We start from the raw sequence: 24,066 nt of genomic DNA on the forward strand, positions 1-24,066 counted from the left end.
CATTGAACAAAATTTATTTGCTGTTTAAATGCATTTTATTGTATTGTTTTGAAGTCTAATCATTCTGTTAAGCTGTCCTCTGTGAGAAACATGCCTGTTCTCTCTGAGGGTCTCCTGACTGTCAGGTAGGGCTTTCTCTGGCAAGTTCAAGCTGGCACTATCACTGAAATACACTCAATTTATCCCTGTCATTTATGCAAATACTACACATAGTCAAGTCAGATTTTTCTTTCAAATTTATGCGTAAGAGCCAAGTGTCCCATAAGGACTACAAAAATGCAAATTGATTTCTTTTTGTCTGTGGTTTAACTTTTGAGTAAACTTGTGCAATATTTTAAATCTGTTCCCGCTTCATTGGATTTTACTTGTTGTATTTCTTATCGTAACTCCAAAATACGTGGGTATGTGTGTGTGTTATAGGTTCTTATCCACACAAATGTTMCCCTGTCCTAACTCTGGGATGCTTCTTTTGGAGGAGCTGCCTAAGGAGCCACTGGCAGTGAGACTCATCAGAGTGAAAAGAAGACCTGAGATACCCACCAAGAATATGCAGTCACCTTTGCACCTGGCCCCATCTCCAGGTCTGAGCGGATCTTTGAGGGTATCAAGCTCCTTTGTTTTGTAATGGCAAAAAGTGGATGTATTCCCAGGACAGAGTGGCTGGGAGACGTGAGGTGAGCAGGGAATTAAGAAGTTTCCAGATTTTTGCGTTCTGTCATTTAAAGCCCTCATTCCATCTTCTGCATCTGCCAGCTCTGCCTAGCAGGAGAGAAGATGTACCCTCTGTGGCTGCAGTGGCACATGCAAATGACTGCTGATGCAGTGAATGAGTTCTACTGGCAAGTTTTAGTATAAGTAGTAATCAGGCCACAGCATCACAAAGCTTCATGGAAGAGGTATTCAGACATTGGAATTTGCTGCCCAGGGAGGTAGTGGAGTCACAGTCCCTCAAAGTGTTTGAGAAACAGCTGGACAGGGCACCTAGTGCCAAGGTCTAGTTGACAAGGTGAGAATTGGTCAAAGGTTGRACTCAACCTTGGAGGTCTTTCTCGACCTAAATGATTCTGTGACACTGTAAAGCTCAACACAGATGGAAAGCTCAGTCTTTTGCTKAGCTTTTGCTGTCCCTCACTCAGTTCTGCAGCCCTGCATGACCTCTGCTTATGGCCAAACTTCTGCTGGGAAGCAAGGTTATTTGGATATTCCTGCATTGCTACCATGAGAGCAGAGGACTCTTTTGAGGAGCCGAGGGACAGCTGCAGAAATTAATATATTGCTGATTTATACTGGGAAGAATGGTTGCCAAGCTACTGCTTTATGCTGCAGATRAAAAAGATAACAGGGAAATATCAGCTTAAATCCTTTCAGACATATGCTCCTAAGCTTTTAAATATGTTTGGCAGGGTGATTACTTTTTCATTAAAGATCTATTTCTGTCTTCCACGTCTGCAAACAGAGTTCAAGCAGAAGTTTAAATCAAACTTTTGAAGACATCAACTTCAGTGCTTTTATGCTTTCTAAATAAGTAACACACAGCCACAATAGTCTCAAAGGAGCTGAACAGCAAACATGAAGATACTAYTATGTAATAAATCACAGGCAAGGAAAAAAAGCATTCACTGAGCAAGAGTGAATGTTAGCACATGTGTGTTGTGTGGATGAGTTGTCCTCTGGATGAACTGAGCCTTCCCTAAGGCTTTAAGATGTGCACAAGGACTAATGGAGTGAATKCTAAATTTTGTTATTCCATGGAAAACAAGTATGGCTGCAAGGGGGCTTTTGCTGATGGCCAYTGTAACTGCACCATCCCTTTCTAATATAAAAAGCCTGATGTCACCTATCAATCCTTGGATAGAGTTACATCAGTTCTGAGCCTCCAGGTGGACAGAAATGAGAAATAAGCTGGGTCACCAGCAAGGCACAAAAATCAGTGGGAACCATTATGGTAGAAATCAGGCCACGAAAATAGCTAAATACAGATTACAAAATTTAGCTCGAGGTCTCTTCTTCCCAAAGCTGAGCTGCTAATTCCTTACCTGAGCAACAAGAGGGATTAGAAAAGAACAACTTTACACTTTGCCAATCCCACATTGAGAAGAACAGTACGAAGGAGAAAAAGAAGTCCTGACCAAAGAAAATGGGGATCAAGATTTTGACTAAAATCTCCAACAGATCCTGAGCAAGGGGCAAATTCTCACCAGCCAGAAGGTTGGATGGATAAAATTATTGCAAAGCTAGTTTGAAAGAGACCAACACATTCTGCTACCTAGATGTTTGGTAATGAGGCATCAGGGATTCCACAGAACTGAAGATGGTTCCCAGTCTATGTGCTCTGTTGAAGAGAAACTGAAATTAATTGGAGGACTGCAGGGCAGGTCTTGTGGCCAGCAGTGCTTCTGCAGCCAGAGGCCTGCAGAGCTTTGGTTATATTTTTTCCACTTGCAGCCTTCACTYGATACTGAGAAATGGCTATGGAAAACAACCTTCAGTTTCAAGCTTAAAGGACCACAGAGCCACAGTTTCATAGTATTGTTTGAGTTGTAACCAGCACAGCTCCTCTCCTCAAAAGAGCTGCAAATGTGCTTTGAAAAGGTGGTGTTTGCTTTATGCACCACTGTTGCTATAGAYGTGGATGTTAACTGATGCTTTTGTATCCTTTAAAAACACAATTAATTCACTGAAGCATTGCAAAGAACAAATGGAACAAAAAAAATAAAACTGACTTCAAAGATGAGGAGTTACTCAACAGGTAAACAAGAGAAAATTGATTTAATGGCACAGCAGAAGCACAGATTGATGAGCGATTAAGTTAGCTGAGGCTAGAGAAGACATACATTAAGTGGGCTGTATGAAATTCAGAGGAAGGTGAGGATTCAGATAAAAAAAAAAATCATCTAGTGAGCACACAGCTGGGCAGTAGGAAAAATATGGCAATGGTATGAGGTTTTGTAGCACTTCAAGAAGTGTCATTACACATGGCAGCAGATGCTGAGTAATGTCAGGGCGTGATGCTTTAGCAAAATTRTATTCTGGCTAACCTAAAGACAAGAGAGGAAAAGTGTGATCCAAATCCTTGTAGCCAAGGAGAGATTTCAGCCTTAGCATCCAGATAAGGTTCATTTTGTGCAGAAAGAAACAAAGGGAGTCAAGAAGGAAAGCTGGCTAAAGAAACTGAGTAGATTTTGGGAGATGTAGATGAGATCAATTTGCACTGGGCTAATGTACAATGTAAAAATGAAATTACTCAAAGTTTTAAAGTTACAAAAGTGTTAAAGGGGGATCCCTTTGGCACTGTGGACATAAAAACCACTGAAGAGACTTGGCTTCTACTGGAAATTACCAAGGAGACATTAGAGAGTCTTAAACAGTAGATTATTTTCACTTAGTGCTCAAGGAAATATTGAATGAAACAAGAAGTGAAAAGCAAGGATTTGAGGTTTACTTCAGCCCTCTGCTCAATACACACATGCACACCCCAGTTCAAAGAAAAGCTGAAGATTAGAAATATGTTGATTTGTTTTAYTCATTTCTAGCTGAAGTACAAGTGATAAGCATGAAAAAAAAAGAACTGCCAGTCAGGAAATAGAGCAAGTAATCTCTCTTCCTCATCACATACATCATTTATTCCCTATTTAAACACCAACCCCCCAACACACACAAGCACTTTGTCCTGCTCATGAGAGGCACAAATGACCAGAAGAGGCTGCCCACCCCCCATTTCCCTCACATCTATCAGTGATTTGGTTTTCCCCGTTGAGGCTGGGCACATGTTCTGCTGAGCAAACAGAGTAACCTGAATGCGCCATTAACTTCTGAGTGTGCTGAATGTACTTTATTGAGTAAAGTGTTTGAATAATGYTATTGTTGTTGAATATATTCATCAAATATTCATTTCTGTCATTCACTGAGGCCTACAGGAGGTAGGCTAATATGCATTGAGTAATGTATCCATTGAAAAGCACAGTGCTCAGAGAATTGCTTCACCTAGATTTCTATCAGCTCTGCAAATTTAATTATTTTAAAAGCAGAAAAGGTATCTTTGTGTAGAGGAAAATGGCAATGGGGAGGGCAGAGGCAGGGAAGGAAGAAAGTGCAAGAATAAACTGAATAACTGGAAAGGAAGTGGGGAAGCATCCTATGTGTTAGAGGCACAAAGAGGGGAGGCAACTTGGAGCTCAAAGAGCTGGAAAATTACAGGAAGAAGGCACAGTATAACAGGAAGTAGAGATGGAACAGTCAGAAATAAGAGAAAGAACACAAGCTTCTGAACAGTCGATCTATCAATTCTGTACAAGGAAACTAAATTATCCTCACAGTCTAAGAAATGYAAGAGCTCCTTTTTCTGATCTAAACATTGCTGGGGAGTATTTGCTGCACCTACAACTTACTTTTATTTTTCTTATAACAGGAGGAAAGATAATTGTAAATAGTGGAAAAAATTATAAACGAGAGAGCAGAAATAGAAATCACAGAGAAGGATACAGGATCAGAAAAATGCAGAGCTGGTAACAATCTTTAGAATCCATTCTCTTTTTTTTTTTACACTAATCAAAACATCATCACAGCACTTTTTTTTTCCAAGCACCAAGGATCATTGCAGTGTTATGAGGAAAAGAAAAAACAAGTACTGGCACAATGGTTTCCATAAACAACCAAACAAATAATGAATCTTAACTTCAGATGTTCATTTAGTAACTGCATTTCCCCCTTATCTTTTCTGTTTGTTGATATAAGGAGGTGTGCATCCATTTTATGGTTGCTGAGTCTTTGTTTCATGGACTTCCTACTGCTTCCTCACTGACTAGAGGTGTGGGGTCCATAGGCTGAGAAGCAACAATTTGCTTTGTTCTCTGGCCCTAMAAAGACTTAGTTGTGCAGAAACTGTTCCTATCAGGTCTATCTGTTCTTAAGTTGATGAAGGCCTACGAGTCCCCTCAGCATGCTGCATCTATTCCAGTGCTTCCCTTGGGAAGGGGAGGGATCAGGAAACCTGGGAACACCGAGGAATAGTATAATTTGATTCAAAGTCACATTACCAAGCTGCACATGCACCAGCTGTTCAAACTCTTGCACATTTGCAATAGGAACTGAAAAGCTATTCCTACAAGTCACTAACCTTGTAATGACTTTGCTTCTTGCTCAATAGCGAGGGTGCCAAGGTGATCTCCAGGTCCTTTATGTGAGAGTCAGCAAAAGAAAACAGAAGACATAAAAATTAACCTTGCCTGCTTCAGACAACTCACCTCTTTTTATAAAATAAGTAAAGCTATAACATTAATATAGTATTAACACTCATTTTTAAGGGTCTTCAAAATCAAGCCAGGCAGAGTGTGACAACCCATGAGCAAACACAGCCCTTCTGGTCTGTGTCTTGGCCAAGCTGTTCCCTTCTGCCACAACCACTGCTAGTGGTTGGCTGTACAGCAGAGTCGATGGTTCTCAGGCTGATGTGGTCCAAAAGTTTCCCACCTATTTCATCCTTCAGAGGCTTCCAGGAGAAGTGGAGTCCCCCAAATGGCAAAGGTAAACAAACTGGCAATAGCTTGCTCTTCTCTCAGAGAAAAGCAGGCACAGTAGACACTTTAGAATGAAATTCATTGATATGAATCTTTCWTTAACATGTAATGGGAAAGGGCATCCTCTCCTACAAACATTGTCAATCTAGAAAGAGAAGACATGCTACCAGGGAGCAGATGTAGTTTATCCAGCATCACTCAGCATAACAAAGGCAGAGCTAAGAAAAGAACCCTGATCTCTCATAGCCCAGAGTTCCTCGCTTTCAGCTACCTTAGCTTACTGATTCTAACCTCTCACTGTTCTATGCCTGTTACTAATTTTTAACTCTGTGGAGCAAGAAAATAAGCCCTTTAGTCCATTGGGAGACAAACCTCTAATTACCGTCATATTAAAAGCAGAAATAAATACTGCTTAAAATATATATGTGGTGTGTAAAAACATCAGGTATTTATTTGTCAGCCAACTTCATGAAGGAAAAGAAAACACTAGACGGAAAGGGCTCAGCTGATCGTTTAGCACAATACTGGAGCTGGTTGCTTTGGCTTTTACATCTGACTTTGGCATGGGCTTCTGCACTGACTTGGTATAAATCTCCTTCCTTTCTGGGCTTCAGGATCTTAGCTGCCAAACATTCACTTCCCTGAAAACATAACCTCTAAACTATGGCAAAATCCCATCTTGTTTTGTATTCAGGGAAACCACAAACACYACTTAAAAAACCAGCAGCTGCTGAGTGTGATGCTTTGCCAGCTGCTAATTGCTGTGGTCTCYCCTCTGCAGCAATGAATCGGTTTTGAGAGGGCAGAAATAGTTCACTTCTTTCTTTTTTACTTGATGAACTGTAATTTAAAAAAAATAAGCTCAGAAATAGCCACAATTACTTTTTTTTTTAGATCATGATGTCCATATCTCACCTCCATGACTATGGCTGCATTTCTATCACCTTSCTGCCAAACAGATAACCCATCTCTCTCATGCTATCCTGATGTAAGCCAAATAACTCCATCTGCAGCAAATGATCTTCAACATTAATAAGTATTATTGTTTCATTCAGGCTACTGTAACTGCTGTAATGCTTTAGTCAACTTGTAAAATAAAAAAAAAATTGACTTTGTAAATTCAAAAGATTTCCACTTGGACAAGCAATTGTCACTGGCCACATCACAGCTTTTAACTCTGTAATAGTTTTAAAGTACTGCAATAGTGCAACAAAAAGAAGATTATATCCACAGTTTATGCTGGCTAATGGGACACTTGCTTGACTAGTATCAAGCCTATTTAACATTAGAAAAACAACATCTCATTCAGCAAAATGGTATTTCATAACAAGAAACAACTCTTACTTACCTGTGTCTCAGTGAACGATTACAGCTGGATCCCAGCTTTCTTTTTAAATCAACAGCTCATTTCTGAGAAAGGGAGTTACTGGGAAATGGGAACTGCTTCTCTCCTAGGTAATACACACTAAATGAGTGAAACCTGATCATCTCTGCTGGCACACAGCTCAAACCAGAACCATAAAGCATCTTGTATCATCAGGAAGATATGAGGAAACTGGCATTTATTTTAAGTCATAGGATTTATCTGCATCTTTTGAGCACTCATCAGCATCAGCTCAAATGCTGCGCTCCTGAGTTTTCACAGAAGCACAGTAGCACAGCCTGAAGACTAGTGTGCTGTGAGCCTTAACTCACACCCTGTTTGCTCTTTGACATTTTCCATCAGATTTGCATTTTGTGTTCTCCTGGGCAAGTCGGCTGTCCACAAAACACAAATAYTCTTTTAGGCACACATAATTCCTAAGAATACATTACACATGTTCAGAAAAGCCTTTCTCTCAGAATTTTAAAATACAGTGTTTCTCCCAARCAAGTGAAACATGGGGTTTGTTATTGAAGTGTATTTTGTTTACTGTACATGCTGATCAGTTCCCACATTGGCTTAGGCAGCAGAACCACTCCCCACCAGGAAGCCTGTAACTTTTAATAGCTAAGCAGTGGAGTGTTTATGTCCTGCCTTATGCATCTCATCGAGCACCAATCCTTTGGTGGCCATTTTTACCTGGGATGTGGCTGTAGTGCTGTGTTACATTACGAAATAAGCAGAAAGACTGAACTCCTTGCCTCTTAGATGAATTTTTCATGCTATAATTTATTCACGGTATAATTTAATTAGCTCAGACTTACTGTGACTTTTATCTGGGAATTATATGTGAATATTACTATATGTGTAGTTTTACAGAGAGGAAGTTATCACATAGCCTTACACATGTGCCTGAATCTGCATCTTGGTACTGTCCCCAGAGAAGCTGACGCCTCCGGAGGGTGACTGAAGGTGCCAGAGCTTGGAGCTGGACTGCGAGTAACAGGAAGCTTCCCAGGTGTCTGCTGGCAGCTCATCACAGCGGAGAGCAGGCAGACAGGAGGTTCCTGGAGTGTGTGGAAGGTAACTTGCTGACACAGCTGGTAAGTGAGCCTGCCAGGGGTGCTGCCCTGCTAGACCTGCTGCTTTGCAGACAGAGAAGGGCTGGTGGGAGGTGTGGTGGTCGGTGGTGATCTTGGGCGCAGCAGCCACAAAATTAAAATTTCCAGTTCTTGGTGAAGTAAGGAAGGGGGATCAGCAGAGCCTCTACCATGGGCTTCCAGACAGTGGRCTTCAGTCTGTTCAGGACATTGGTTCAGAGAAACCCTTGGGAAACAGCCCTTAAAAACAAAGGGATCCATGAAGACTGGACATTTTCAGAAGGAAATCTTAAAGGTACAGGAGCAAGCCATCCCAATGTGCTAGAAGATGAGCCAGTGGGGATACTGACTGAATAGTGACGCTTTGACTGAAACTCACTGAAAAACAGAGAGTTTATGACCTTTGGAAGAAGATGCAGGCAACTCAGGAAGTGTACAAGGATGTGACTGCTTTTCTAACCTTAATAATTCTATTATTCTATGTGGTGGTATTCATACATTAAAAGACAACTGTAAGGTGCAGAAAATCGGAACAGCTCTAGATTACTGTGTGTCAGAGTCCCTTACTACAGAGTTTGTCCTGTTGAAACAGTGAAATTTCTACCCTCTCTTGTCTTCTTAGGACCTGTGTTCCCTGCCTGAGTTTAGAAAGGGTGCCTACATTAGAAAGGGCATTTAGAAGTATTTAAAATTCTCACAGCTTTAAACTGATTTGGAGTCCTGGTGTCTGAGGCAGGGGTTAGTCCTGGTTTGTGCCTCCACTTCCAGCTGCCTTCCCAACTGCATTGCCCTGCTTACATTAGACTGTCTCGTCCATCCAACTGAAAAATAAACGTTATTGTTTTTCTTTTTCTGGCAATGGACCAGGCAGCAATTCTGRCATACTCCGAGGCTGAGCAATTTTGACATTGCATGCAAGGAAGTCCAGAGCAATTACAAAGTGAAAAGAGGTCTCCCCTTACCCTTCCTTTTTGGCGATACAGTCTTAGCTCATATTTGTCTTTAAACCCCACTCTAAAGTATCTGACTATGTATTGTTGTAGCGAGAAAATTCAGGGCTGCACGTGTTTCTCTGCTCTTTCTTTGTAGTAGAAATCAGCATTTTCTTTCCAGAGGGAATGCTTTGAGTTTTGATATTCTGTTCCCAGTCAGAACCAATTTACCCACTCAAAAATGAAAGTCGAGCCAAAGTGCTTTTTTTCTTCCATACTGAATTCAGTTGAAAAATATTTATAAGCTTGATCAGTGTTTGAAGAATAACAATTGCTTTAATCTTTGCTGGAAAGCACGGCTGGGTGATTTGTTTGTCTCACGGAGACATGGCTGGCTAACAAGTATTATAGAAGACATACACATTGTTATGAAACAAGATTTGCAGTAAGAGATTTCTGCTTTTAGAATGCATATTGCCTTAAAACTGTTTTGGATTGTCAGTGGTAGGGTCCCAAACAGTGCACACTGCTGAGTGAAAACAGCTTTCTTTCAATAGGAACAACACAAAGGAGCAAAAGCTGCTGAAAATCAGCAGAAGTACTCTTGAGACTGACATGRCCAGAGCAGCAACCAACCACACAGAAAACACTCAATACCCTCAATGCCACCCCTGTCTGGCTGTTTGTTTCTTATGCATTTATGTCCTTAATATGGCCATACTGTTTCACATACCTTAGTGCAACAATGGTTACCCTCATCATTAGCTTTAAGCAAGGAGAAAAAGAGTATATTTCAAATTACTAATTTTTGCTTTCCCTTCTCCCCCAGACTTGTTCAGCTCAAAAAAAAAAAAAAAAACAAAAACAAAACCAAAGTCCCAATTGTCAACGCTAACTAAAATATTGTAAAACTCAGGGAGTCTAAAACATTAAAAAAAAAATTTTAAATGTAAACTTCACATTCATACAACGAAACTCTTACAAACATGTGATGGTGGTTGCCCCTCTCACTAAAAGTCATACCAGTGCTGAAGTCCCAGCAYAGATGCACAAAAAATTTTTTTCTGCTCACAACAGCTCTGTAACTGTGTCTCTAAAGCAAGGATAAGCTTATCAGTAGCTTGAGGCACCCTATCTTTATTCTGAAGACAATGTGAAGCTCTGTTCTTGTGCAGTGCTTGAAATAAGCAGGAGCTGTGAGGTCAATCAGCAAAGGCAGGAGGCACAGCGCTGCTCCCCGGACTGCATCAGGCTGGCTGTCGCATGCTAAACCATGTCTGCGGGGCACAGCACTGGCTTTGCTCTGTTCTCTACAGAGGCTCTTCTGCAGCTCAAATGATAAGGGCATGTGAGTCTCAAGAAAAGCAGAAATTGCTGCTAGGTTGTGAATGRCTATGACACAAAGCACAATACTGAATGCAGAATCCCAAAGGAATTTATTTGAAAGGGAAATAAATCTCAGTAACAGCCTCAGGTTTAGAAAAGGAAGGGGTTTTTGTGTGGCTGCTTTTCAGGAGAGATACTCAGATATTAAGAGGATGGGTGACTCAGAAATACCACACATGTTTACTATTCTAYACTTTATAGAGCCTCTCCTATAAAATATGCCAAACAACTTCATAAATCCTTAATGGATTGAATGTTTCAACATCCTATTGGGTCAAATGATAGCAAMACTTTCCCACAGTCATAAAGCAAAACTAGAAACAGTAAGCAGTCCGAGCTTTTCATCACTGCACAGTTAATCTGGTTACTTGGCACATGTTTAACACATGCCAAGTACCAGCAATCACATTAAAAGCCCAAGACCATTTCTACATGCCCCTGTCTGCTTCTCGTTTTTTACAGAAAGTTTTATCCTACAGCTCCTCATATGGAGAATATTTTCTCTCCAGCCAGTGGTGTTCTTTGTACAGCGTATGCTCTTCCCCTGTCAATGATGCCTGGGATTTACCTGTCCTTTATAAGAAAGATGGGAAGTACTAGAGAACTAGCAGCAACCTAACAATCCTTGYCACCAATACACTGCAAATGTGTTCTGGCATAAACCCATCCTACCACAATCTSGAAAATACTATCATGACCCTGTCTGACTTGGGATATGAAGTTTTATCTGCGTGGACAGTGTAATTGCTGGGAAGGGGCCCATGTGCCAATAAGTGAGTGCACTTTCTCAGTGTAATGATGTGGTTTGCCTTCCCATACAAAATGTGAGGGAAAAAATTGCTTGGGAGCTGAATGCAGAACATCTCCTATAGTACGGTAAAAAATCCCCCTTCCCCTCAAGAAAACCAAGCTATCTTCCAAAACCCCAAGGCTCGTGCAAAATCCTCACAATGGTTTCTTTCAATTAGACAAACATGAAAACAAATGAAAGCAGCAAGCTTCACTCAGATTTTCTACTCAATATTTTCCAAACAAAATCAGCTGGGTGGCATATGCCACCACAACAATAGCTACCAGATTAGCAGATGGTATGTTGTGAATTAAATGTTGACACAAACCCCAGACATACCACTCAATACTCTCTTGACACCTAAACTTATTTCCCTATTATTTTTCTCACTTCATTATATTTGCTCACAACAAGAAAAAAAAATTTAGATACTCCATCTGCATTTAGATGTGAAAAGTTAACCTGGAATTTATTATTACTCTGCCATCTTTAAAAAAAAAAACAAAAATGGCAGTTTAATTACTGCAGAAAAAAAAACCCCCATGGAACAAGAAGTTCTGAGAGTCTGGACACTCTTCATTTCATAAGAATCCACCAGCTGTCTGCAGCTAAAACTGTAATATTATCYATCACATCTCAGTTCTGTCTGTCAGTCACCTAAGGGAGAGCTGATCTGTGTCTCTCCCTATCCTCCAGGTACTGTTTGTTTTCCAAAATGTCACATTACTCCCCTACTTTCTAATGTGGCTGAAATTGCCCAGTGAATGTAGAAAGAGAGGCACAAGGAGTCAGAGGCAGCCACATGGGCTTTGTTCCCTCCGTACTTCAGTCAATTTTATTAATTTTAGTGTTTACAAATAAAAGGAAACAAACACCACCACACAGCAGCATTTACRTAACCAGGAGTTTCCAGGCACCCAAAATCTTGGGTTCAGATCTACACAACAGATGCTTAAAATATAGCATATTTTTCTGCTCAACTGATTGCACTTCCACAGACCCATCCCCATATGAAATACCCCTTCCTCACACTAGCACTTGAGATCAACAAGCCAGTTCTGGGCTCCTCASTACAACAGAGACATGGAGCTCCTGGAGGGAAAAAAAGATTATTAGGGGACTTCAGCATCTCTCTTACAAGGAAAGGCTGAGGGWGCWGGSCCTGTTMAGCCTCGAGRCRAGACAACTAAAAGGAGACCTCACCAATGTCTGCAGGTATCTGAAGGGAGGCTGCCAAGAGGATGCAGCCAGACTGTTCTTGGCAGTGCCAAGAAATAGGACAAGAGGCAAYGGGCAGAAACTGATGCAGAGGAAGTCCCACCTGAATATGAGGAAGAACTTCTTTACTGTGCAAATGACCACACACTGSAACAGATTGCCCAGAGTGGTTGTGGAGTCTCACTGGAGACATAAAAGAACAAACTGGAAGTAATCCTGTGCCATGTGCTCCAGRACAACTCTGCTTGAACAGGGAGGTTGGAACAGATGACCCACYGTGGTCTCTTCCAACTTGATCCATCCTGTATTTCTGTGGAGGGAATCTCACTGCTTCTCCTTTCACTTTCCCCACATTTAAAACATAATTGTTGCCAGCCCTGTTGCCAGCATTTGCACATCTGGATGAATGATGTGCAGCTCTCAGTGCATTTCCAGATTATCTGGGACTGACTGTGACTGTGCCTGGGTGCTGAGGAGTGGCTCGATGGTGAAGGGCCCCTCTGATTAAGCCAGCTCCTTCCCCCGTTTCCCATTTACTATTTTTGAGTACTGCATTTAGTTCTGTGCCCTTCACTTTAAAAACCACATTGAGGTGCTAGAGTGTGGCCAGCAAAGGGTAACAAGRCTCGTGAATGGACTAGAAAACATGTCTTACGAGGAACGACTGAGGGAGCTGGGGTTGTTAATTCTCAGGAAGAGTGGGCTGGGTGTGGGGTTTATCCCTCTCTACAGCTCCCTGAAAAAATGGTTTTTGGAGCCTGTCTCTTCTGCCATGCCTGCAGAGACATGACTCGGGGGAATGGCCTTGAACTGAGAGAGGGGACGTTCAGATTACACATTAGAAAAGTATTTTTCATTGTTAGAGTGTTAAGGAATTGAAATATTTCCCACAGACATTGTGGAGTTACCATCCCTGCCGGTGTTCAAGAGGCGTCTGGATCTAGCACTGAGTGATTTAGTAGTTATGAGTTACAGCGGTAGCGCCAGTGGACGGTTGGACTGGATGATCTTAAAGGTCTCTTCCAACCTTGACGCTTCCATGCCTTCGGAAGAATCGCCACAGTCGCGGCCGAGGCACACACACTCCCCCGGCTGCCCTCCCCGCCGCCACACGGCTGAGGGGAAGGGCGGACCCGGGCAGGCCCCGCCCCCGCCCCCGCCCGCTCGCGCCGCCGGCCTCCGCCCGGGAGGGGGCGCCAGCGCGCAGGCGCAGCCCCGCCCCGCGGGGAGGCTCCGCTGGCGGCGAGCGGTGAGTGGGGCGCGGGGGCGCGGGCGCGACACTAATGGCCTCCCTTCCCCCGAACCGCCCCGTGCCGTGAGGCGGTGTGCCTGGAGTTCCCTCTGTGCCGGGAGTCCCCGGTGCCCCGGGAGTCCCCGCCGGGAGTTTCCAAACTGGCGCCAAACTGCTCCCTAGGTCCCGATGGCGGCGCCAGGAGYCCCTCGCCGCCCGGGTGRGGGTGTGTGACTKCCCTTGACCYGCCTTTCCCAGGGGTTTCSCTTCMCTGTTACTCCTCTGCTCCTCACCASKCAGGGTCAGTCAAGGCTGTGTTTTGCCMCCTTTGCTCAGGTGCTCATWGAATGGTTTGGATTGGAAGGGACCTTAAAAATAYCTGGTTCSAWCTCCCTGCTATGGGCAGGSACACCTTCCACTAGACCRTGTTGSTCAMAGAAAGCCCTGTCCAGCCTGGCCTTGAACACTTCCAGGGATGGYGYATCCACAACTTCTCYGRGCAAYCTGTTCAGTGCCTCACCACCCTCTAAGTAAARAAWTKMWTKSMWWWTWWWAMYWYYTWAAWTTYYYCYYYTTYMRKTTRAGCCCAAGGYATCTTCAGYRTGCCCAGTGTGTGCAAAAGTGAGACCTGAGCTCTGGGCCTGCTGGGGTGTGGGCTGTCCTGACACATAGAAGAGTTTTATAAAAATAAAATTTTCCTATCATTGACTTACTCAGTGGTCTGAAGATTGGTGCTACTTGGTCCACAGGTAGCTAAAGAGTTAGCTAAAGGCAAGTGAAAAAACCCCAAGCCCATTATGAGGAGATTTAGATTTGCAGTATGAAGATATGAATCTCCAAAAGTTAAATTTAGGACACACACAATTAATGGGATTGAAAATGGGTGTGCTTAAACTGGGAATATTAGGTGACACCGGAGGCGATTGGTAATATTTACACCAGCTAAAATTCATGCTGTAAGAAGACAAACTGACTGTGAATTTGCATTCAGTGCATGAAAGTCTTTCAGTATTTTTACAGAAATTACACCTGCTTTTTATTCCACTTCTAGGTGGTATTCAACATTCGGTAACATGCCTTCCACCAAACCTCCCAATGAAAATGAAACATCCAAAGAAAGAAAACCAGGACTGAGGAGTGTTCAGACAACTATGCTCTTCCGAGCTGTGAACCCAGAGCTTTTCATTAAACCTGTAAGACARTCGTTCTGAAAGAAACTAAATATGCTTGAAGAGATACAGTTGCTTTAAAGTAATCATCACAATTCCATGTGCCTTACATAACCATGTCTTGTTTGCAAACCACTCTATTTTAGTTAGAAATGTAACTAAAAATATTTTTACTTTTTTCCACTCAGATTAAGAGCCAGAGCATTAGATTGTTTATTGCAGCTTTTATTTCACTGTTATATTGTCTGATTCTTCTGTACCTAGTTAAGTTGTTTTCAGAAAGACTGTTTAGAGGCATATTATCCATGCAATTTGACAGATTAAGTAATAGGAATTGTTTTTAATATTTAAAAGGGATCAAAGCATAGAATTCAAACTTTTTTAATACGAAATGAAGCGATTTTTGGTAGCTTTTCAATGCTATGGTTTTTTCTTTTAAGTTGATGATAGGTTTTATTTGCATTCGCAGAACCCAGCAATGAGTGAAATTTAGTGCATATAATAAATATAGATTTAATATAATAAAAGTAGGTTTTTGTATGTTATAATAATACAAAATCTGGTATAGAGGGTTGTAATCAAGGTTGCTTGGCAGGAACCAAGAGTGCATTGTTCCTGTAGCACATCCAGATGAAATCTGTTAAAAGTTTATAGTAGAGACCTTTAGTAATTGGTTTTGGCTTGTTCATTCATGCTCAAGCAGCATTTCCAGCCAGCAAAATACAGAGTACTGGGAAATGTGCTGTTTGTCTCCAGAAAGAACYTTATTTTTCAAAGGGAATTCCTTCTGCGGTCAGAAAATTCAGTCTGCAAGAAGGCAGCGATGATTTTTTGCAGAGGTCACATTAGTTTACTGTTCACTTTCTAAGCTGAGATAGAAGAATGTAATGTTTGAGTTTAATGAAAACTGTTTTGACTAAAAGCGTGTACTAATTTTTTTTCTTGTCAGAACAAACCTGTGATGGCATTTGGACTGATAGCAATTAGCCTTTGCGTGGCCTACCTTGGTTATTTGCATGCAACAACAGAGAATAAAAATGACCTCTACGAAGCAATCGACAGTGAGGGGTCCAGGTATATGAGGAGGAAAACTTCCAAGTGGGACTGAGWATGTAAGAAAGGAAATCAGTAAATCAGTCACAGAACTTTTCAAGGCAACTGCTGTTTTTTCTCTTTCCATTTAAGTAATGGTTAMATGTCTCTCTTGCTATTTAATCCAATTCAATAATCAATCCAATTTATAAAATGCTGTGCGTGTATACAAATAAACTGCAGTAAAGATACATGTGAAAATAAAAGTGATTTTAAGTATTGCTGTCTGCAGTCTCCACARAGATCATTGTCAGAAAACATGAAATCACCTCAGACCTACAGTCAGGACTGGTAAATGCTTTCAAAACTAACATGGTAGTTCAGCTTTCTTTTTGCTTTGATCAGATGAAATCAAGGATTTATTTTTTTAAGAGAAAGTGTAATGTATTTGCTGTAAAAAGAAAAATTGATATCTAATCAATTGGTAATAGTGGTGCAAATAAACTAATTTTAGGGCAAGGAAGATCTGATGCAGCAAGTGGTAAAGGGTTTTATTTAATAAAGGAATCTGTAAAATACTGGCCAAAATAATCCTTGGATGCTGAATTGGATGCTCTTCCTTACAAATAAAAAAGTGAATCAGTGGCCAGATAGAAGAGAAAAAGTGAAACGAGTGCTTCTACTAAGGGAAAGGTGGGAAGAGCTCAGCCATTACCTTTCTGTTTGGTATCATATGACGGATAAGTGAGCATGCTGGCATCAGCCTGCCATTTGATAGGTTTAACTCCAGATTGTCTAGACCTTGTGTAATATTCTTGACTAGTCAGCAGGATTAGTTTTACTTAAGCTGCATTCAAAAATTAATTTTCTCTATATTGCAAAGTATGTTATGTTTACATTAGTTTATTGCAGGTTACTGGAAGACTGGAAAGTCTAAAATCCCCAAGTACTGCTGTGAGTGTGCTGGAGAGTGGGTGGGCATTGTGGCATTTTCTTAGCATATGTGGTGCTCCCTTGTGAGCCTTTCAGCAAACTACACAGGCAAGTGTCTTCCTGTTCCAGCACTCAGTCCTTCTGCCATGACCTTCCCAGCTGCCTCTGGGTGCCTGACATTTCCTCGACAGTGTCCCGTAAACCAAACTCCAGAACATGGTGAGAGGGCACATACAGGCTGTGTTCTGTTTCTACCCCTGTTGATGTTCTGTTGCATTTTTCCATGTTTACAGCCCCAGCAAGGGCTCCTAGCAAGCTGAGAGACCTCTTTGTCGACCCTWTTTGGACCACGGTGTCCTGAGCAAGGTCAGGCCAGAGAAAGAAAATACAGGAACATCTGTTTTGCTGCTCTGGGAATTGCTTTGGGTTTTATCAAAAGATTTTGGTACTGAAGATAAAAAGGGTGACTGACTGCCTTGAGGGATAGCAGCTGCACTATCAGGTTTCTCTATATCTCCCTCTAAGTCGTTCACTTTGGATCTGTGATTTTAGTCCTGTYCTTGTTTTATAGTTAACTGTATCCTAAATTCAGAAGGGTTTTTGCTTAGCTACACCTTCCTGAGAAGGGACATGAACTCTGCCTGTGATAAAGCTTTTTTAAAAAAGGGCATTTTTGTAGCCTTTAAAAGCAGATTTCCCTCTGTGAGCCTGCTGCCCTACAACAGCAAAGTTCCTGAGCAAATCTAAGTTTACAGGTGAGAAAACTACTTGCCTTTTGATTGATGAAGGAATTTCCAGGTGAAATGATCAAATAGTCAGAAGTCTGACATGCTGTGTATATCCTGTAGAATATATTTTGTTTGGTGTTTGTGATGGATCTTTAGAATAAGTCTGGTTTTTTTTTMAATGGCCACACAGGATTTTAGCTCTTTTCAGTTCATTACAATGCATAGGTCTCATATGTTTGCATGAATTTAACTAAACTATTCCCAAACCAGTATTTCAGTAGGCATTTTTACCTGTGTTTCTGCAGGCTTTWAAAATACACACTTTGATCCTCTGCAGATGTCTGCAGATGAATTGAGAGAAAGCCTACTCTCTTATTTTCATGTATTTGAGAACAATGTGGGATTTGGGTTCTCAAGATTTTCTGTTATGTTTTGTGAAGTGAATGTGCACCTGGCAGTTACTGGGGAAGAGGAAGTGGGGCAGGGTGGAATAAAAGATAAGAAGACTGACCTGGACAGGGTGTAAGCATGTGCATGCCAGTGACACTTCTTACAAAAGCTGTCTGAGATGGGACCTCTTGAATGTTGGCTGGAGTCAAGTCCTGTTAACCAGGTTACTTTAGAACAGCCAMGGTTGAAGGAAGAGTGAGTATTTAAATTTATCCTCTTTTTTTTTGTGGCAACTCTGTACAGGTAACTCTTAATGACACAAAATTTATATATAAAAGGGAGTTAAAGCAGTGCAAATACAGAGAGGAATGTGGTAGGTTAATGGATTTTACAGTATCAACACAGGCATTTGCTGTTTTAAGTACCTGATTTTTATCATAAGAACAATGCATGTAGTGATTAAAGGGAAAAAAAACCACCACCGAAACAAAACTGCTTTGATAACAAAATTTGTTTGCTAAGCTCTGAAAGCATGACACCCCTTATGAATCTGGAGGACAAATACACAGAACCAGTATAATTTCTTCTGTTCTGTGTTTCTCAGTTTCAGTCTTCAATATAGTGATAATCATCTATAATGGATGATAACAGGCTTGACGGGAACTGTGAGTCAGAATGATTTCCTGGGCAGAGCCCTGATTTCAGATATTYGCCAGTTCCTTACTGTCTGTTCTGTCTTTCACATCTTTTGCTAAGAACATCTTTTACATACCAACAAAATGCTGTGATTAAAATACCAGAAACWGTAGCTGTTGTACTGCTCCTAAGGTCTCCTTAGACTATGTGGTTTAAATGGGAGTTTTTGGCATTCAACAACAAAAAGCAATTAAACTATTAAAAGGCCAAAGCCCACTGTGATGCTTCTTAACTATCACCCAGAAATTTAGTTGTTTGTGGGTGAAACCAGCCCAACCCAGTTACAGTTGCTACATAGGAAGCTGTATTCAGGCTGGAAGAGGTCACTTCATTAAATCCTCCCTTATCATCTGTCTCTTGCATGTTACTGAGTTGTCAGCATGTGTGAATTCTAATCAGAAAGCAGATGTTTCAGCTAACTTTGTAAAAAGTGATTGCCAGTGACTCTCTCTTTTCACCAGCTTCCACGTTTTCTGTAGCAGCAGTAAGAGTTTTGTCTGCAAAAGAGATCTGTCAGGAATAGAGTTCTGACTGTTTAGTAACTCTTACAGAACAATACTGGTACACTATGATGATTAGAAGTCCTGATCTGGATTTCTTTGTGCTGTGTGTTCAAAAAGGATACCACACTACCTCCCAGTGCTACTTTTAATTGGATTCAGGAGTATAAGCCTTACAGAAACACGGTGTTAAACTCATCGTAAGATACTGGGAAGGTTTGTTCTGAAATAGTTTTCTTGAAATCTGAGATTTAGGAAAATCCCAAAACCTCTTGATTCTATGTGGTCTGGCCAGTCAGGAATTCATTCACATCTTGGTAAGAAAGAASGGCATGTTAGTAACTCCAGTATATTCAGAGGGGGGACAGGGTCAGCTGTTCTGCGGTGCATGAGGCATTCAGATTTAGGCATAATGAAGTGTGAAAACTSTAGCAAAGTAGCTGCAGGTGCTAAAACATTAGCAAGTGTTTTTAAAAGCTCAAGTACTTTGGTAAGAACTATGTTTGATTTGAAATTTGTGCAGATCATCCTTCAACAGGACACAGCTGGGATGTTTTATCCTGAATCTTGCCTTCTTACATGTGATTCTGGCTCCTGATCTCAGACTGATGCTCTGTACCATCTCTTGAGGTTTGATTTTTTTCATGGTGTACTACAATGATAACCTCAGTGATGGAGCGCTTATGGTAGCATTCATAAGTTTGAGGATCTAGCAATAATCTCAAGTGTATGCTATATCTAATTGTCATAGAAATTCCTGCTCAGCAGTGTAAAGTTGTGAAGAAATCACTTTGTGTGGTTTTTTGTTTTTTTTTTTTTTTTAATGTGTGTTGTGAAGAACAATGTGGTTGGTTTCTATTTTAAACAATATCAAGGGTTTATTAGTGTCCTGAGAACCTTGGCAGCAGGGTGAGTGCCATGCATGCCTGGGAACATGAGGCTTCAGCTCTGTGTCGACATGCACAGTGTGAAACACACCCAGAAGGCCAGAGGCCTTCTCTTTTTCACCTATTTTCGCTTCACTGCTTGATAAAATGGACAGGGGAAGAGCTGTGCCTTCAAAATACAATATGCTTTAATTATTGTGAAAATAGCCAGCATGACAGAACTGAATGACAACCAATATTGCAACTGAATTTTTTAAAAAAACCCCTTTGTTTTGTTTTGTTTTTTGTTTTGTTTTGTTTTGTTTTGTTTTGTTTTCAATGCTTGCCATAACCATGACCTTTATTCACCTGAGATTTGAACTCCAGTGTCAGAAGAAGTACTTAGCCTGAAAAATGAATGACTTTGTGCTTGATGAGATGTGAGCTTAAGCTGACTGGATTTTTAATTCACTTTCAGAAAATTTCAGTTCTTTTTTTTTTTTTAATTGAATGAAGTTTATAGACTTCATTGGAAGATCATTGTTTGGCCTTGTTTCAGCCAGCAAGAGAACCTGATTAGGTACATTTCCTGAGGGCAGTAAAATACAGGCTTAACTTTAAATCTGTCCTGAAGKTTTGTGTCCATCAAAGCTAAACAAGTGTTTAACAGATTTGCTTAAGTGTTGGTTTAAGTGGGGTGGAGGAGAAAGAAAACTGCCAGCATATGTATATTCCTAAATGAAGCATGGCAGCTGTAGCTTTATGTTTCTCTATATGCTTGGCTCATGCTTTATAAGGCTTTTTGGATATCTGAGAAAAGACTGRAATACACAGAGATCCTTCTGGATCTGAGCCTTCCTCCTTTCTGCACCACTTCACGGGGCTTTGTAGTGCTGGAGCATCTGAGCGCTCCTCAGCCAGGCATTACGCAGCATGTCTGACACCTGTCATCCTTAGTCTTGCAGCCTCCCACCAGATGACGAAGGGCTCACAGAATTGCTGGARTGTTTTGCTTTGGAATTTTATTTTATACAAATTTCTAAATAGCTATCTGTTTATATTGCAGGTGGTCAGAGCTACACACTTGGCATCTGGAGGAAAAGCTGGGAGGTCTTAAGTTTTTAACAGAGTTCATTCCATTTTATGGAGCTGTTTTCCAAGCAGCTCTGGCTGTCATAGTATCTGTTGACAATAGCTGGCAGAAGCTTAGTTCGTAGTTTTTAACCATTGAATCACTTGCCTTAAGCCTGTTATATATCTTCATAGACCTGAGTGCTCAGGATTTGAACATCTACTATTTGCCCTGGTAATATTGGCTCCAGGGACTAAGGGCTGGGGAGCAGGTGCTGCTGAAACAAAGAGACAGATACAATTGAAGTAATTGCAAGATGTTTTATATTTGTTGGGAWTTTTTTTTTTTTGCAGTYCATTTTAAGAGGTGTATTAACCTTAGTTAGCTTAGCTCTTAGTGAGCTAAGTGTTTACTAACAGCAAGCTTGGAGAGCTGGTAGCGGAAAATTTACTCATTATCTGTCTATGCAAACACATCACTGCATGAGTGATTGAAGTGGGGTTTTAAATGTAGGGTAGTTCAAAGTCCAGTTCAAAGTATGAAGTGAAGACAAGTGAAGTCACTGATTTCTTGTTTAAATTCATATAAAATTCAACAGTTTTAATTAATATAAAATATTGTGAACAGGTATTTGGCACACTCTGGCACTATTTCTAAGCGACATATCTGTAAAGACTTACCTCACTGAATTATGGAAGCTCTGTGGACATTCCCTGTTCATTTCCCATTTACGTCCACAATAAAAAAAATCCTAACTTCATGTTCACCATTGTCTAATTAAATGCATAAACTGCACAGAACACACCTTTTACCTGCCTGTGTCTGTTAGCAAGGCAACATGAGTTCTGCAAACTGCATGTCAGAAAACCAAGATGATGTTTAAGTGCTTCAACTCTCCTTAAACAGTTGAAGTTTTCTTACACTGACAGATAAGTTAGTTCTCTGCTGGGAGGATATAATATAATCATCATTCTGCAATGCTTTACTGATCATATGGAAGGAAGAAGTCACCTTGTCTTACAGGGTTAGCCCACTGTTTATTTGGGATRCAGTGGCAGTGACTGATACAGAGCATGGCTATCTACAGGGGTAGGTGTTGTCTGAGCTGGACCTTAGTCCTGGGCACCAAATTTGTCCCGACAAGACCAAGGGCCCGGGTGAATGCACATTCCAGGCCCCTCTTGACCTACAGCCTTTGGATGCATGTTTGGAGACAGGCAGCAGGGGTTTAAGATCTAGCTAGCTGTGTCTATTCATATCTATGTTGCCAGCACACTCTGGGATGGACTTACTCATCAGTGTATGCACAGCACATACAGCTCATACCAGTCTGTCAGATACTGGCATTGCTTCTCATTGCTTTTTGGGAAGGGAAAAACATTTTGTTTTAYTGCTTTCAAATGTTAAGCTGAAGGTGTGTTTGCACTACTTGGAAACAGCAAGTCCTCCTAAGTCTTGGTTTTGTGTGTGTGGTGTGCTTGGTTTTGTAGAGATGAAAGGAGCCGCAGCTTGGCCTGAGTAGCTTGGCTATATAARTGAATAGACAAGATAGCAAGCAGCAGGATCACTGTGGGATCTGGAGGGTTGGACACTGTTTGGGCACTGTTGTTTTGGCACCATGGGCATTGTTTGGTATTTCAAGGAAATATTTTAGCTAATAGAGTAACTAAGCTCAATTTAAGAGATTTTTTTCTCCCTGGTAGTTATACTGGCTACGCAGTATTAATTATGGTTGACTGGCAAGCTAAAACAAAAGGCCATTTCATATTCTACAGATTTCTGCATGTCAGGTATTTTTGAGTACATGAGCTGCTGGTAGCTAAGAAAAATCATGGATTAAGACATACAAGCAAACCTGCCACTGCATGAAGCAGAGACAGCATATGTTTGTTGGCATTTTTTGTTCCTCTTTGAGAAGTACTGCAGTATAAGAAGTAACACAACCCACTTAACTTGCAACTCTGATTCCGAGGGAATGCRAATACATGCTTTTTGACTATTATGTCTGAATGATGCAAATAAAGAATGTTTCAGATAACATCTGGACGCTCGAGTGCCAGTGATGGCACATAGTGACAGCACAGTGCATGAGACAAAGCCTAGAATGGGGAGCTGTAATGCTGCAGTGAATAACACGGAAAGCAGGATTTCTCTATTAGTCATTCAGAAGATGTCGAATAATTGCCAGAAAGTACCAGTCTCAGGAACAGTCGAACTTTCTCACTAAGGCAATGCTATAGAAGACTGAAAAGTGGGTTGTCTAATTACTGTAGCTGAGCAGCTGAACTAGCAGAGAGCTGTGGATTAGGGCTGAGAAGCAGCTAATTAATAAAATAGAGACATCTTGCTCGTTAGTCCCTCAAAGGTCTGCAGAAGAGCTCTGTGACGTCTTAAAAGGAAGATATGCAGATTGTGAAGCCTCTGAATGCCTCGCATGGAGAAATGAAGTGTGAAAGGAACTAATGAGGCTGGTAGCATTTGGAGTGTGAGCGCACCCTGTCTGTGCGTGTGAAGCAATTAAGGAGCTGCAGCGCCTGATGGGCACCAGAGCACAGAACGAATGCACCGTGTCTGTGCATGGGTGGAGGGTRCCCACACAGAGAGAAACCCAGCCATTGCGACTGGAATTATGTGTGTGATTGGTGTGATTTCCTTTGCTGGGCTTAATTAACACAAGTGCAGTGTTACATTTGCAGCTACTTAAAATACAGACAGAGAAACAGAATATGAGTGACTAATTGCAGAATGCAGCAAGTGTCTRGTGGGGCATGCAGATGCTGGAACAACAGATGTTGGAACAACCATGTAGCATTAATATTGGCTACAGTACATGAGTGTTTTGGGGAACTCTTGGCAGGGTTCTGTCTGGACACGTGTCAGCACTGACCAGAGGGAAAGACAAATCCTAGAAGGAAGACTGAGCCAATAACAATGATAAAAATATCYTCAGAGTGAGAAAACCTGTGCCCCCTCCATTACAGTTTACTGGGACTAGCAAGGACTAGCTGTCTTTGGGTCTGTGAGCAAACCAAAAGTAAGGTGAACAGCAGCTAGTAATCTAATTCCAAGCCTCATTCTTATTGCTGCCTTTCTTTTKTATACTTGGACTTTTCCACGGTATAGCTGCAGTCCACTGTTGCTTTT

General features: G+C 41.3%; 1 protein-coding gene across 3 annotated transcripts; it reads left to right on the forward strand.

The window, feature by feature from the left end:
- The first annotated feature begins 13,500 nt into the window (after nucleotides 1-13,500).
- SMIM8 (small integral membrane protein 8) lies at nucleotides 13,501-16,149 on the forward strand. 3 transcript variants are annotated; one of them, XM_057380708.1, is made up of 3 exons: nucleotides 13,501-13,554; nucleotides 14,588-14,729; nucleotides 15,655-16,147. In XM_057380708.1, the coding sequence occupies exons 2-3, from the start codon at nucleotides 14,610-14,612 to the stop codon at nucleotides 15,811-15,813; spliced, it is 279 nt and encodes a 92-aa protein (XP_057236691.1). In that variant the 5' UTR covers nucleotides 13,501-13,554; nucleotides 14,588-14,609; the 3' UTR covers nucleotides 15,814-16,147. The 3 variants fall into 3 exon arrangements, with proteins under 3 accessions (XP_057236691.1, XP_057236689.1, XP_057236692.1); XM_057380706.1 differs by lacking the exon at nucleotides 13,501-13,554 and adding an exon at nucleotides 13,578-13,756 and having other exon boundaries at nucleotides 15,655-16,149; XM_057380709.1 differs by lacking the exon at nucleotides 13,501-13,554 and adding an exon at nucleotides 14,047-14,066 and having other exon boundaries at nucleotides 15,655-16,149.
- The last annotated feature ends 7,917 nt before the right edge of the window (nucleotides 16,150-24,066 follow it).

The sequence above is a fragment of the Malurus melanocephalus genome, unplaced genomic scaffold (assembly GCF_030028575.1).
Source record: "Malurus melanocephalus ecotype Western Australia unplaced genomic scaffold, MMel_1.1 scaffold_467, whole genome shotgun sequence".
In the NCBI taxonomy this organism is placed as follows: domain Eukaryota; kingdom Metazoa; phylum Chordata; class Aves; order Passeriformes; family Maluridae; genus Malurus; species Malurus melanocephalus.